Source organism: Tupaia chinensis, unplaced genomic scaffold (assembly GCF_000334495.1).
Source record: "Tupaia chinensis unplaced genomic scaffold, TupChi_1.0 Scaffold000597_1, whole genome shotgun sequence".
NCBI classification, from domain to species: Eukaryota; Metazoa; Chordata; class Mammalia; order Scandentia; family Tupaiidae; genus Tupaia; species Tupaia belangeri.
This window is the reverse complement of record NW_006160114.1, coordinates 2,182,668-2,196,059: the sequence shown is the minus strand read 5'-3', so window position 1 is coordinate 2,196,059 and position 13,392 is coordinate 2,182,668. Positions and strand designations below refer to the sequence as shown.

General features: G+C 38.3%; 1 protein-coding gene across 2 annotated transcripts in view; it reads left to right on the top strand.

Moving 5' to 3' along the window:
* The window catches only part of HSPH1 (heat shock protein family H (Hsp110) member 1), a 33,482-nt gene that overhangs the window by 437 nt on the left and 19,653 nt on the right, over positions 1–13,392 (top strand). The window contains exons 1-8 of one of the 2 annotated variants that reach the window (XM_027775677.1): positions 7–188; positions 3,034–3,091; positions 3,897–4,037; positions 4,729–4,851; positions 6,589–6,688; positions 8,730–8,863; positions 9,297–9,541; positions 10,138–10,366. In XM_027775677.1, the coding sequence (XP_027631478.1) occupies positions 82–188; positions 3,034–3,091; positions 3,897–4,037; positions 4,729–4,851; positions 6,589–6,688; positions 8,730–8,863; positions 9,297–9,541; positions 10,138–10,366 (1,137 nt within the window). In that variant the 5' untranslated portion in view covers positions 7–81. Of the gene's footprint in view, positions 1–6; positions 189–3,033; positions 3,092–3,896; positions 4,038–4,728; positions 4,852–6,588; positions 6,689–8,729; positions 8,864–9,296; positions 9,542–10,137; positions 10,367–13,392 lie in introns of those variants that run through there. The other variant, XM_027775678.1, reaches the window with a different exon arrangement.

Below are 13,392 nucleotides of genomic sequence, written 5' to 3'. Positions count from 1 at the left end.
AGAAAGCGGCGGCGGGAGGAGCCGCAGGCGGTCGGAGGACGCAGACTCAGACCCGGGGCGGAGGCAGACCGCGAGCCGGCCATGTCGGTGGTGGGGCTGGACGTGGGCTCGCAGAGCTGCTACATCGCAGTGGCCCGGGCCGGGGGCATCGAGACCATCGCCAACGAGTTCAGCGACCGGTGCACCCCGTAAGTGGGAGGCTGCGAGGGCGCTGCGGGGAGGCGCTGGGCCTTGGGGAGCATGGGCACTGCAGGCTGGCTTTCGAGCACCTGGAGACTGAAGGCGGCGTAGGGGGCGGCGCGTCCCTTGGTGAGGGCTGTAGACCATCTGTCTGGCCCAGCCAAACCTTGCCCAAGATGAGGGATGGGGGCTTGCCGCCAGATTGGAGAGGTGGTGTCTTGGGATTCGGGGGAGTAGGGGTTGGAGGAGTTAGATAGTTGGGACTCCTAAGGTCGTCACTTTGGGCGGGCTTCCTAGTGCCGGCCGGGCTGCGGCAAAGCCCGCGACTTAGCGCTCTTTTCTTGGCTGGCTGCAGCCTGCTCCTTCCGCCGCCGCCCCCGTTTCCCCACCCGGCTTCTCGAAGCTAGCTGAGCCGCCTCCAGCTTGTCCCCCTTCCTTTGCGCATATCTTTGCGCACCCCACAGCCCGAGCCGCTGAGCAGCTTCCGCATTGTGTATCTCAAAATGAACTGGAAGCTTCCATCCTGAGCCTGTGTGCTGTTGCTTGTCCAGTGAGCAGTGGTTTTGTTGTTAGCGACCACAGACTCATTCCTATGAAAGATTAATTCACCTCTTCCTACCCACACTTTGAGTTACTAATAGTAACAAGATCATTTTAATGCTCAGGATCACTTTCCAAAGATGTAAACGCCCTTTCTTACTCATTGTATGAGAGTCATCCTGGAGGAATCTTTAAGTCGTGGTCTTTATTTTGCATATTTAAATAAAGCAGTAAAATGTTCCTACTTTTTTTGCTAGAACTCCACGACAAGATGGATGTCACCGAATAAAATGTTTTATTCTACAGCAGCATGGGGTGGGCACAGTTGCTTTTTTTTTTTGAGGGGGGGTACAATTTTAAAAAGCAACTTTAAAAAAAAATAGTTTTTACATTCAATTACTGTATTGTTACAGCATACCAAATGGATTTTCCCATCATGAATACATTGTGTATTAGTTCAGTCAAAGCCACCACCATACACTTTATAGTCAACTTTTGGGGAGGCTGTTTTATGAAGAAAACCTATGCAAACAAATCTGAATGGCCATTGACAAAAACATGGTTCTCAAGGAAATTCGTTATTTTTATCCACAGATATCCTAAGATGGTAAATGTAGAATGAAAAATTGAACGCAAAGATAGAATGGCTCAGCTTATGTAATCATTGTGTATAGATGAACGTTTATGAAAATGAATGGAAGACCAGAAGATAAGCATTTGTCAAGGCTAGTGACGTTGGCATAGTATTATTCCCAGAGCAACCCGTGCATCCATCTATGGCTGTACTAAGAGCTCTGTAGTTGGTGTTCAGTAAGAAGGAAGATTATTTCAGGGTTTCATGCCTAGGTGCAGTTTATATTTTGTTCTTTTTGGTCTGATAAAAGAAAAAACAAAAAGCCTGTTGAGAGTAGAGGGGAAAAATGCATTTTGTGGATGTAGTCCCCGCAGTGTGACACTAAAGACAACAGGTAGGGGGCTCTGAAAAAACGTGGGCTGAGGCAAGATGGGCGTCCCCCTTAATGTTTGTTAAACTGGTGAAGATTATTCACTCCAATGCTCCGGCCACTATTCCTTTTGAGTGCAATTAATTTGATTCTGGCCTTGGAAAATGAGTAGATCTGTTCTGCAGGTGTTTTGTTACTGTGATCTTAGAATCGGTTTCTGGACAGTGTCTTCAAGGTCTAGCCTCTGCTTTGAACATTTCCCTGGCTTTTAGGGTGCTATTTATATAATTAGCATCTACTTAGATAATGTAATCTGGGCTATTTCTCTCAGCAATTTAAATTTCATTAAGCCTCATATGTAATGCTCTCTGTATTCCCAATTTGTTCATCTCATTTACCTGTACACCTGCTTGCACAGGTAGGAGTTAACTATTTCAAAACCTCACCAGACCTTTTTTTGAGTTTGTCTCCCTTCTGTTACTATGCATTGTATTTCCACTATGGGAAAGATTCTGGGAGTTACAGGTCACCTTTCATCTCTTCAAAGCTGATTAAATGTACCTGATCGTTCACTCCTTTCCCTCAGCATTTGTGTTTCATCAGCTGTGTCTTCTTGAGTGGAATCTTCCAGATAGGAACCTCTTTGTGCTCTTTGAATTCAGAGGCATTACTTTTAGATCCATTTACTTGGGTTTATTTAGAAACTTTTGATTCTTGGGACTGGCAGGTGGCAGGTTGATTAGGGGCGCTGGACTCCCACTTGGCTGACCACAGTTCGAGTCCCAGACCCGGCAGCTTGCTTTCTCACTTTCTCTCTCTGTCCGTCTCTGGTCAAATAATAAATTAATAGAGTTCAATAAAATAATTCTTTTAAAAAATAAACTTCTGATTCTTAAAGAGGCAGATGATATATCAGACCAAAAATAGGTGTGCACGTGACCCATGGATTTGTCCAGAGTTGGTGACAGAGAGTTATGCTGTATTTTTATTTAGTCATGGGTGTAGGATAAAGTTAATAATAACCTTTAACTGTTCAAAGCATCTTCTTGGTAAATGTTCACTTCCTAATAATTGGGGATCTGGAGAATTATACTGGTCCTTGAGGTATTTGGGAAATGTCCCCTAAGCCATGAACACTTTTGGGGACAGTAGGACTGGCCACCTAGATTGACTCCTCAGAGTAGCAGATATATGGAACTCCATTTGAGTATCTGAATAAAGCTGTAGACTTCAGGATGGCGCTGTGTTTGTGCTCCTTTCACCGCCTAATGGGTAGGAAATTTATATTACAGTTTTCCTCCTGTCAGTTTAAAATAGCCACATTATGCTTTTTAGGATTTTTGAAACATTTGCTTTTTGTTTTTTCTAGATCAGTCATATCATTTGGATCAAAAAACAGAACAATTGGAGTTGCAGCCAAAAATCAGGTAGATTCTTTAAGAGAACTCACTTTTTAAGGAGAGTTTTAAAAATGTCAATAGATATAAAAATGTGACATATCTAAGCTTATCTGTTTTTGAGTTTTAAAATTTCATTCTGTTATTCTTTATGAACCTTTAGATTTCTTTTTTCCATTCTGTTCTAATTCTCTTGTTTTATTAAAATCTAATTTAACTTTCTAATCTACCAACTTTAATTTCAGGCAACTTTCTTTTAATTTGCTTAATTTTAAAAATTCCTGAAGGCAAGGTGTTTTGTTTTGTTTTGTTTTTTGTAGGAAGTTTCTCATGATACTCATCTAAGAGCTAACAATTCCCTTTATAGAAGAAACTTCTATCAAGTTCTGTTTAGTTATGTACTTATTTGGCAAATATGAACCAGTTGTGTAAGATAGTGTAAGTTTCCAGGTGCGTGTGTATGCGTGCCCAAGATCCCGAGAGGAGAATGGAGGAATGGGGATTGCGGCATGGCCATCCCCCCTGGGGGGTGATTTCTCGCTTTCTGTCTCTCTGTCTCTCTTTGTCTTTCTGGCAAGTGCATGCACCCTATAGCAAAAACCTCTCCCAAAAAAAAAAAAAAGATAGTGTAAGTTCAGTTCTTGTTTTCAGGAATTACGGCTTCCAAATCATATAAAAAAAATGCACATGTAGTTAAGTCATTTAGGAACTTTTTGAATTGCTCTTTCTTATTCTACCTTTTGATGTACTTAGTATTCTGTCTTGTTTCTAGGAAAAGTAGTTATGCTTGTATTATCTACCATAAAATGTTTAAAATCTCAAACTTCTTTTGCAGCAAATCACTCATGCAAACAATACAGTGTCTAACTTCAAGAGGTTTCATGGCCGAGCATTCAGTGACCCCTTCATTCAAAAGGAAAAGGAAAACTTAAGTTATGATTTGGTTCCAATGAAAAATGGTGGAGTTGGAATAAAGGTAATACAACTGAGCAACCGTAGGTTCTTTGGTAGGAAACTACTTCATTCATAAAGGACTATCTCGTTAATATCGAACTCAAATTTCTTAACTGGACAAGGTGGTCTTGTTTTTCTTTTCATTCCTTTTAAAGTGTAGGAGATACATGCTGATTGTCTTTGAAAATTATTAAAATGATAATACATTGCTGTAACTTACATTTTTCAAATGTCTTGGCATTATAAAATTGATGTTCATTGGGTGGTGTTATAAACTCTAAATCTAAATCTTCTTTGAGTTCATCTATCAAAGAAGAGTGTTTTAACACGGCCCAAATGCAGTTGTTCGGAGAGCAGTAGTGTAACAGCCAGAAGTCTTTTTTTAAACTAGCAGAGGCATTCCTATCTTGTGATGAACACACAATAATATTTATCCCAATGATTCATCTCTTCAGTTAAGAGTGGAAATTTACTACCTTCTATAGTGTTTTGAATAGATGGGGGAGATGGGTATTCACCCTAGCTTTTTTTCTTTTTCTCTCTTTATCTTTAGGAAAAACTTCCTATTCCTTTTTTCCTTTCCTTCCCCCCTCTGTGAAACAATTATAGCAAGTAAGATTTAGTGGAAAAGAACTATGTGCTAATATTTGGAAGTTAATATTAGCAGACTGGGAGAACTGCAGTGTTTTAAACATTTTTTTCCCCAAATGTAGGTAATGTACATGGATGAAGAGCATCTGTTCAGTGTGGAACAGATAACAGCCATGTTGTTGACTAAGTTGAAGGAAACTGCTGAAAACAACCTGAAGAAACCAGTAACAGATTGTGTTATTTCAGTAAGTAGAATTTAGCAAGGCAGTATGTTTTATTTTAATTTGCCTTCTTTATGTTGTTCTTAAGGATCAAGTGTGTGAAAGCTGTTATATTGCTAGAGATCAGAGTTCTACTGAACCGTCTTAACATACTGTTCAGAGCATTTCAAAGTAGGTTGGAGTGGTATTTTTAGCCAGAAGCTACCAAAGTTTTTGACTGGAGGTCAAAGTCTCCTGTGGGGCTTTTTGAAAATACATATTGACCAGCTCCATCTTTGGGTATTCTAATCCAGTTGCCACACTGTCAGACAGTTTGCCTACTTAATATGGGAGCTTTTCACAGTTAAAGGGGTTCCACTCTCAGTTGAAAATCAGATTGTTAGGAGTTTTAAACTGTAACCTATCAGTACTAAAAAACAAATAAATAAACAAACTGTATTTCAGAGCAGGCAAGTCTGCCATCATCAGGGGACAATTGCTAGATTATCACAGTTCTTGAGATAGACAAAAATAAACTTTATTTGGACACCAAGAACATAGTTCTAGTTCTGTTTCCCCAGATCTCTGCTGTCACTTCCTGATATATCGTGGTGGTTTTCCACACCAAGATTGTGTGATGTTCTCCACATTAAAGAAGGAGCAGTGTGGCCTGCCCAGACTAGTCAGAAACCTTTATGACAGCATAACCTAAGGATATAAGGCAGAAGGGCCAAAATTTCTCCTAGGAACCTTATGAAACCACAGAAATTGTTCTGTAAAAGGAATATCTGGCTATTGCTTGGGGAGAGGGTATTAACTAGTAAAATTAGAGATTTGGATCCTAAGTCAGTGGGTTCCCCCCTCCTTTTTCCCTTTCATTTTGTGGAGGGGGAGGGGGGAACTATAAAGCTCTTTTTCCCTTTTTAAATAGCCAAATATTGATGATCCTTCCTTTAATTTCAAAGGTGAACAGAGAACCCACCCTAGCTCTTGACTCTTCCTCTTTGGAGGTATCTGTAAAAACTTGAAAATTACTGTACTAAATGTTCTCTTAGCTGCTTTCCAGTTAAGTGGTTCTATGAATGTGTTATTAGATACTTTTTCCCAGAGTGTTCTAGTTAAAATACCCTAGAAAGCGGTCAAGAGAATTACAGCTAGAGGCACAAGCCAGTGCCTTAAGAACTTCAATACTTGAGCTATTTTTGCTCTTCTTTCATTTGGGAAAATCAAAAGGGCTTTGCCAAAAAGTCTTTGTAATTATGACAGGTCGACTGACTTAAAAAAAAAAAATACCTCATCATCTATTAATGCTTGAAGTCAGTGAATAGCAAGACTGTAGGGCATATGCTAGAATTAGCTCTGTACTTAGGTTCCTGTTGTCTTTATCTATAGTTTAATTATATCTAATATTATATGTTGATTAAGCATCATCATTTCCAAATGTGAGCAATTTAAGACAAGTATGAAGCAGTGTCTCATCCGCTGAAAAGTTTTCTTGTAGATTTAAGGTAGCTTACTTTGTCTTACTGACATTCCCGATTAATTTTTAAACTTTTGGTTTGCAATAAAAGACTACTTTTATATACTATAATTTTGGCACAATCTTTTCAGGAGTTCTATTTCTGAAAAATACAGGATTTGATGGAAACTAAAGTTTTTCAGTTTTTTTACTTCATCAGTCATTGCTTTACTGGATTGTCATGAATTTATTACAAGTGATTTGTGAGAAATTTGTAAGTATTTTTGTGTTATAAATAAGTTAATATTCCTTCTTATTTGTAGGTCCCCTCCTTCTTCACAGATGCTGAGAGGCGATCTGTACTAGATGCTGCACAGATTGTTGGCTTAAACTGTTTAAGACTTATGAATGACATGACAGCTGGTAAGGAAAATATTTTAGTGTAGAAGTTAATATACTATCAAACTTGGAGTTAAGACACTTTGAGTGCTATTGCCAAACACTTTTTCATGTAGATGTAGTAACACTACCTATTAAAAATGTGTTAGATTAGGGTCAGCATGTGGTATGGTGGTTAAGGCACTGGACTCCCACCTGTCCAGTGGTGGACAGCTTAAATTAATTCCAGGTATGTGTGCCCAAATCTGGTGGAGGAGATGAAGGAGGAGGGATTATAGTGTGGCCATCCCCCCTGGAGAGGGTGATTTCTTGCTTTCCCTCCCTTTGTCTCTGCCCAGTAAATACTTTCCATAGGAAAAAAAAAAAGGCATTAAAAGCAAAAATTCTACCTCTAAATGTTTAAGCTTCATCAAAAATTTGTCACATTAATGAATATTTTCATTAGCAATTAAACAGATATATGAAATTAATTTATCAAATTAAGTACCCTAACCCCCAGTAGGGCGTGCGCTCATGAAATTTCATCTCCATTTTATTCATGCTGTCGGGATTTTGGGTCTGTGCACACACAGACAGACCCATCATGTTTTTCAGGCCGCCAGGTCTGGGACTTAAAACTGTCATTGGCTATATGGGGTTGGCTGCTTAGGCCACCAACTGGCACAGCTTTTCATTTTTTCTTATAATGCTTTTAGAGTTACAGGGAAAGTTTTCTTCAAATCTTACAGTTTGGGGTTTCACAATTACATTGGTTATGAGTTTTGATTTAGTTAAAAAAAATTTTTCTCAGAGATCTTGTGAACTATAGTTAAGAGTTGATTGGGACCAGCAGTTGGCATAATGGCTATGTTGCTGGACTCCCATGTAGTGGACCATGGTTCAAGTCCCGGATCCGGTGGCTTATCCAGCGGCTTAAACTCACACCGGTCACGTGTGTGCGTGCCCAAGATTCCAAGAGGAGAGTGGAGGAGAAGGGATCGTGGCGTGGCCATCCCCCTGGGGGGTGATTTCTCACTTTCTGTCTGTCTCTTTTTCTGGTGAGTGCACGTGCCCTATAGCAAAAACCTCTTAAAAAAAAAAAAAAAGAAGTTGATTATTCATCACAGTGATATCATTCATCACAAAGTAATTTAAGCCTGTCCTGTGTGCCTTGCAGTGTGCCAGGAGCGTTGCATTCAGTGGTGATCAAAGTAGTCACATTTCTCTCCTAGAGCTTTAATCAGTTTATAATGATTAACAGATGAACAAAATGATGGTTAAAATAAAAGTTTGGTTTATTTATCAGCATATTTCTGATAGGTTTCAGAAAACTAAATTATTGAGAAAGATATTTTTAGATACATACATGCTTAGAAGTTTGGTTGTTTTCAAAGTTCAGAAAAAAATTAATGCCAACTCTTCAAGATAGATCAGTTATTTATTTTTACTTTGCAAAATAATTTATTTTTTAATTTTTTATTATTTTTTGCATTTTTTAAATACATTCAGTCACATTTTTTAGCTGACAAGGTGATCATTTCAATATTGGAACATTTCTCCCCAGTCCAGTTGATCAAAATATAACAATACTACCTCCCTATCTCAACAATGCTCTCTCTCTATCCCTCCTCCAAATATTTTTCCCCAGGCCCCACTCCTCCACACACACCACCTGATAGATCAGTTATTTACCTCAGATCTATTTAAAAAGTGGTAGGAACCATACTTGTTATAGGCAAATTCATAGTTTTTTTGAATATGTAGTATCCTAAAGGTTTGTGGATAAAATGTAAATGCTATTGTATAATGAGTCTGATATTGTTTGTGACATGTGGTTACATTTCTTTGTATTCATACCATGTGTGAGTGTTTTAGCCAACACATCTCCTTATATTGAAAGGAGATAGAGCACTGTTCTAAAATTAGAAAATGATAGTCAGTTCCAAGAAAATCAGCATGAAGTTGGGTTAAGAAAGTAATGTATTCTATTTTGTTTCAAATGTTGTCAAGTTTCCTGCAAGTATAATTGTATGTAACAACTTCTTAATGTGAACAAAAGAATTTGAAACATTCTTATTTTTTGTAGTTGCTTTGAATTACGGAATTTATAAGCAGGATCTTCCAAGCCTGGATGAGAAACCTCGGATAGTGGTTTTTGTTGACATGGGACACTCAGCTTTTCAAGTGTCTGCCTGTGCTTTTAACAAAGGAAAATTAAAGGTAAAGTCATACAGTGGAATTCAGTGACCGGAGCATGTTAAAGTGTTATGACTTTAAGCTATTGAGCCTCTTGACTGTGCATGTTTTTCTTGATAATGAGTTTTATTTTAGCTAAAGATGATAAAGAATTGTTGCTAAGGTTGATTTCTATAAAGATGTTTTAGTTGCTTTAGTGCACTTATTTTTTTCTTAAAAAAAGAAAGGCTTGTGAAGATTTTCTTCTGTGTAATCATTAAAAGTGAAAGATATCTTAGAGATTTAGCATTCCTTTGGATTTTGCAGTTACTTTTCTGACTGGGGTTTCACATCATTGTAATTTAAATAAAAATCTTTAGCATTGTAGTCTTTATTTATATGAGTTGCAATAGTTAAGATTCTAGTTAACAGCTATGATTGAAAATAACCAGATTACTTGTTGTTTTAACTAAATTAGGTACTGGGAACAGCTTTTGACCCTTTCTTAGGAGGAAAAAACTTCGATGAAAAGTTAGTGGAATATTTCTGTGCAGAATTTAAAACTAAGTACAAGCTGGATGCAAAATCCAAAATTCGAGCACTCCTTCGTCTGTATCAGGAGTGTGAAAAACTGAAAAAACTAATGAGCTCGAACAGTACGGACCTACCACTGAATATTGAATGCTTTATGAATGACAAGGATGTTTCTGGAAAGATGAACAGGTGTGTCTTGAATTCTGGAGATTAAATAGATGGAACTTCTTGCCTAAACTATAGCCCAGGTGTCAGTTAGAGCTGGGTGTTTTGATCTTGGCCTGCATTGCATGGTTGTATGATATGTGGCCCATGGCTGGAGAGACTTTTACTTATCATTGGCACTAGGGGTACTGCAGAAGAGTTTTTTAAAAACATGCGATGAAGTGTTTTTGGTGCTTTTTACTTCCTAGTGTTTCTGGGTCAGTAGTTGAATAAGTTTCACAGAGCTATTTTGAAGTGAAAGGAAATAACTATCGAAAGTGGAAAGAGATCACATAAAACATTTAGAAGGTAAAAGGCAATATTAAGAACATGAAAGTAATTTATTCCAGTAATATCAGTAGAACTGGCTTTCTCACCTGTGTTTGGTTTGTATATTTATTTAAAAAATGAGAAAATGGCCACAAATTGCAAAACTTCACCTATGTGGGATCCAGGTGTTTTAGGGAAAAAAAAATCTTGAGATGCATTGAATTGATAATTATTCTTTTTAAAAGTAGAATAGGATATCAGTTTTAAAATAATTTTTCTAAGTTTATAAAGTGTTCCTTTCATTTACCAAGGTCACAATTTGAAGAACTTTGTGCTGACCTCCTGCAAAAGATAGAAATACCCCTTTACTCATTGATGGAACAAACGCAACTCAAAGTAGAAGATGTGAGTGCTGTTGAGATAGTTGGAGGCACCACACGCATTCCAGCTGTGAAAGAAAAAATTGCCAGATTCTTTGGAAAAGATATTAGCACAACACTCAATGCAGATGAAGCAGTAGCCAGAGGATGTGCATTACAGGTACTTCTTTCAGCCCTGCCTTCTCTCCCTGCACATTCTTTCAAGTTTCCACTTCGTGACATCCTAGTGAGTTAATATGCACAGAGCTCTATGCCTGATCTGATAGCAGGAAGTATTACTGTAAAAGCAAGTTCTTTCAGACAATGGGGAGACAAGGATGTTCAGGTCCGGAAGACCCAGTAAATTTAAGAAGAAAACTACCAAGCTGGTGTTTTTGAAACTGGGGATTAGGAACAGGCATGATTCTGAGGGATCACAGGAAAAAAACAGCTATAAAACTGCAGTGCAGGTTACAAAGAACATAGGAGATTAGAATAGTAATCTTAGTGTAATAAGGAATTGATTTGGGGGAAAATGTGCAGGGTTAAGAGTATTAACAGATGGTTTTAGAAATCAGGTAGCCCTCTCTTTTCACAAATTGATTTTTAACCTCCTTATCAAATAAGGCATTGCAGAAGCGTAGATTTAATGCATGGTGAAAACAGAAGCATTGTATCTAGAAGTTAAGAGTGAAAAAATAATAACTAGTTTATATTTAGGATTTTTAGAAAAAATATTTTATTTAGCTTGCTTTATTTACTTATTTATTTTAATTTGAACAAAGAGAGAGTGGTGGGGGAGTGAGAAAGCAAGCCTCCAGGTCCAGGACTTGAATTGCGTTAGGCCATTTGGGAGTCCAGCACCCTTAACCACCTCCCCATCTGCTGGTCCCTATATTTGGGATATTCTTAATCAAAGCCTAGATAAAATTTCAAGTTAATATGTTTGAATTTTGACCTAGTTAGTAACTTTTTAAAAATCAAAAGAGATTCTAGACAAAGATATTTAGACTGATTACTTTTTTATTTTTAAAAAGGGAGGCTGGGGGACCAGTGGATAGTGTAATGGTTATGTTGCTGAACTCTCACATAATCAACCATGGTTTGAGTCCTGGACTTGGTGACTTAAAACTCCCTGCCGGGTGTATGTGCATGCATGCCCAAAATCATGAGAGGAGAATGGAGGAAAAGGGATTGTGGAATCCCCCTTGGGAGTGATTTCTCACTTTCTGTCCCTCTCTGGCTGGCGAATGCACGCTCCCTACAGCAAAAATCTGTCTCTTTTTAAAAACAAACAAAAACAAAGGAAGAACGGGGTAACGGGTGGTGTGGTTGGAGCACTGAACTCCCATGTGGCCTATTGCAGTTTGAGTTATGGACCTCTGGCAGCTTGCTTTCTCACTTTCTTGCTCTCAATAGTAATAATAATAAACAACAAATAAAACTAGTTACTAAAATTAGAAAGGAAGAATGTGTAGCATTGATTAGTAGTAGTATAATCCATACATTCTCATTACCTAATATATTTTTAATCTTTTTTTCCAAATTTGCCAGAAGATGTGTAAACCCATCTCAGAGACTTGGGGAGAGGGGGTGAAAAAGTAACCTTGTGTAGGGGAATGTCATGCTGTAGTCCCTTCTCTTCCATTTCCCCCCATCTTGGGACTTTGCGCACAAATGCACACACACCCCTTGTGTTCCAAGCTGCTAGGCACTCAAACAAGGCTGTTGGCTGTATGGAAAGATCCTTCCACCTTTGCCACTTTTCCATTGGCTGGCTTTTGGAGCCCATTTTGTTTTGTGAGGTTTTTGTTTTTGTATTTTCCTTCCTGATAGAATATAGCGTCTTAACTAACTCTCTGATTCTCCCAAATACTGGGAAGATTATTATTTCTTCAGAGGGTGAAATAAGTTTGGTGCATCTTTTGAAGAATCCTATTCTAATAATATGAATTGTTTTTTTTCCTCTCTCTCTTTTGGTCTATTCATTTTAGTCTTCTATTTAGTCAATATTTATTCATTTGTTTTTTGGAGAGGTTTTTGCTATAGGGCGCATGCACTCACCAGAAAGACTTGAGTGAGACAGAGACAGAAAGTGAGAAATCACCCCTCCCCCCGCCACCCTGGGAGGATGGCCACACCGCAATCCCTTGTCCATTCTCCTCTTGGGATCCTGGGCATGCATGCGCACGTGCGTGGTGTGAGTTCAAGCCACCAGGTCTGGGACTCGAACCATGGTCAGTTACATGGGAGTTAGTGACACAGCCATTATACCAACTGCTGGTCCCTATTTAGTTATTTATGTGCTGTACCTAAATAATGAATTTTCCATTTATCAGGTGTTTTCTTCCTAAATTGAATTTACCATTGCTTTCTTCATGTACAAAACTACTTGAAAATGGTATTTTATGTTTATTTGTTTGTACTTTGTTACACAGTTAAAAAGTATTGTGGACACAGCTGTTCATGGCTGTATGTATACACATTTAGAGCTGGTAAAATTCAGTTAAAACCAGTCCAGGCAAGGCATTTCTAGAAAGACCAGTGTTTTTCCTCAATTTCCTTATATTATTTGACTTTCAGTCCAGTGTTTGGCATAGTATTTAGACAGTAAATAAATTCTTTATACCTAAGGTGAGATATATTTTAAACATTTTTTTAAAAGAATTATTTTAATTTTGTTTACTCATTCATTTATTTTAGTATGACCAAAGAGAGACACAGAGTTAGAAAGTGAGAAAGTAAGCCACCAGGTCCAAGACACCAACCGCAGTCAGCCATGTGGGAATGTCCAGCATCTTTACTACCATGCCACCTGCTGGTCCCTATTTTAAGCAGTTTTTGAATTTGAGTTAAACTTACCAATCCTGAGACCAGCAGGTGGCATAATGGTTACACTGCTGGATGCCCTCATGTCCAACTGTGATTCAAATCTTGGGCCCAGACCTCATACACCTGGCACATGTGTGTGCATGCTCAAAATCCAAAGAGGAGAATGGAGGAGAAGGGATTGCAGCATGGCAATCCCCTGGGGGATGGTTTCTCACTTTCTGTCTTCCTGTGTCTCTTGCCAGCCCATAGCATGTGCCCTATAGCAAAAATCTTTCTTTAAAAAGCAAACGAAAAACGCTACCAATCCCATTACCCATCAGAATTTCATTTGTTAAAAGAACTATTTAACCTTATTTATCATCATCATTATTTTTA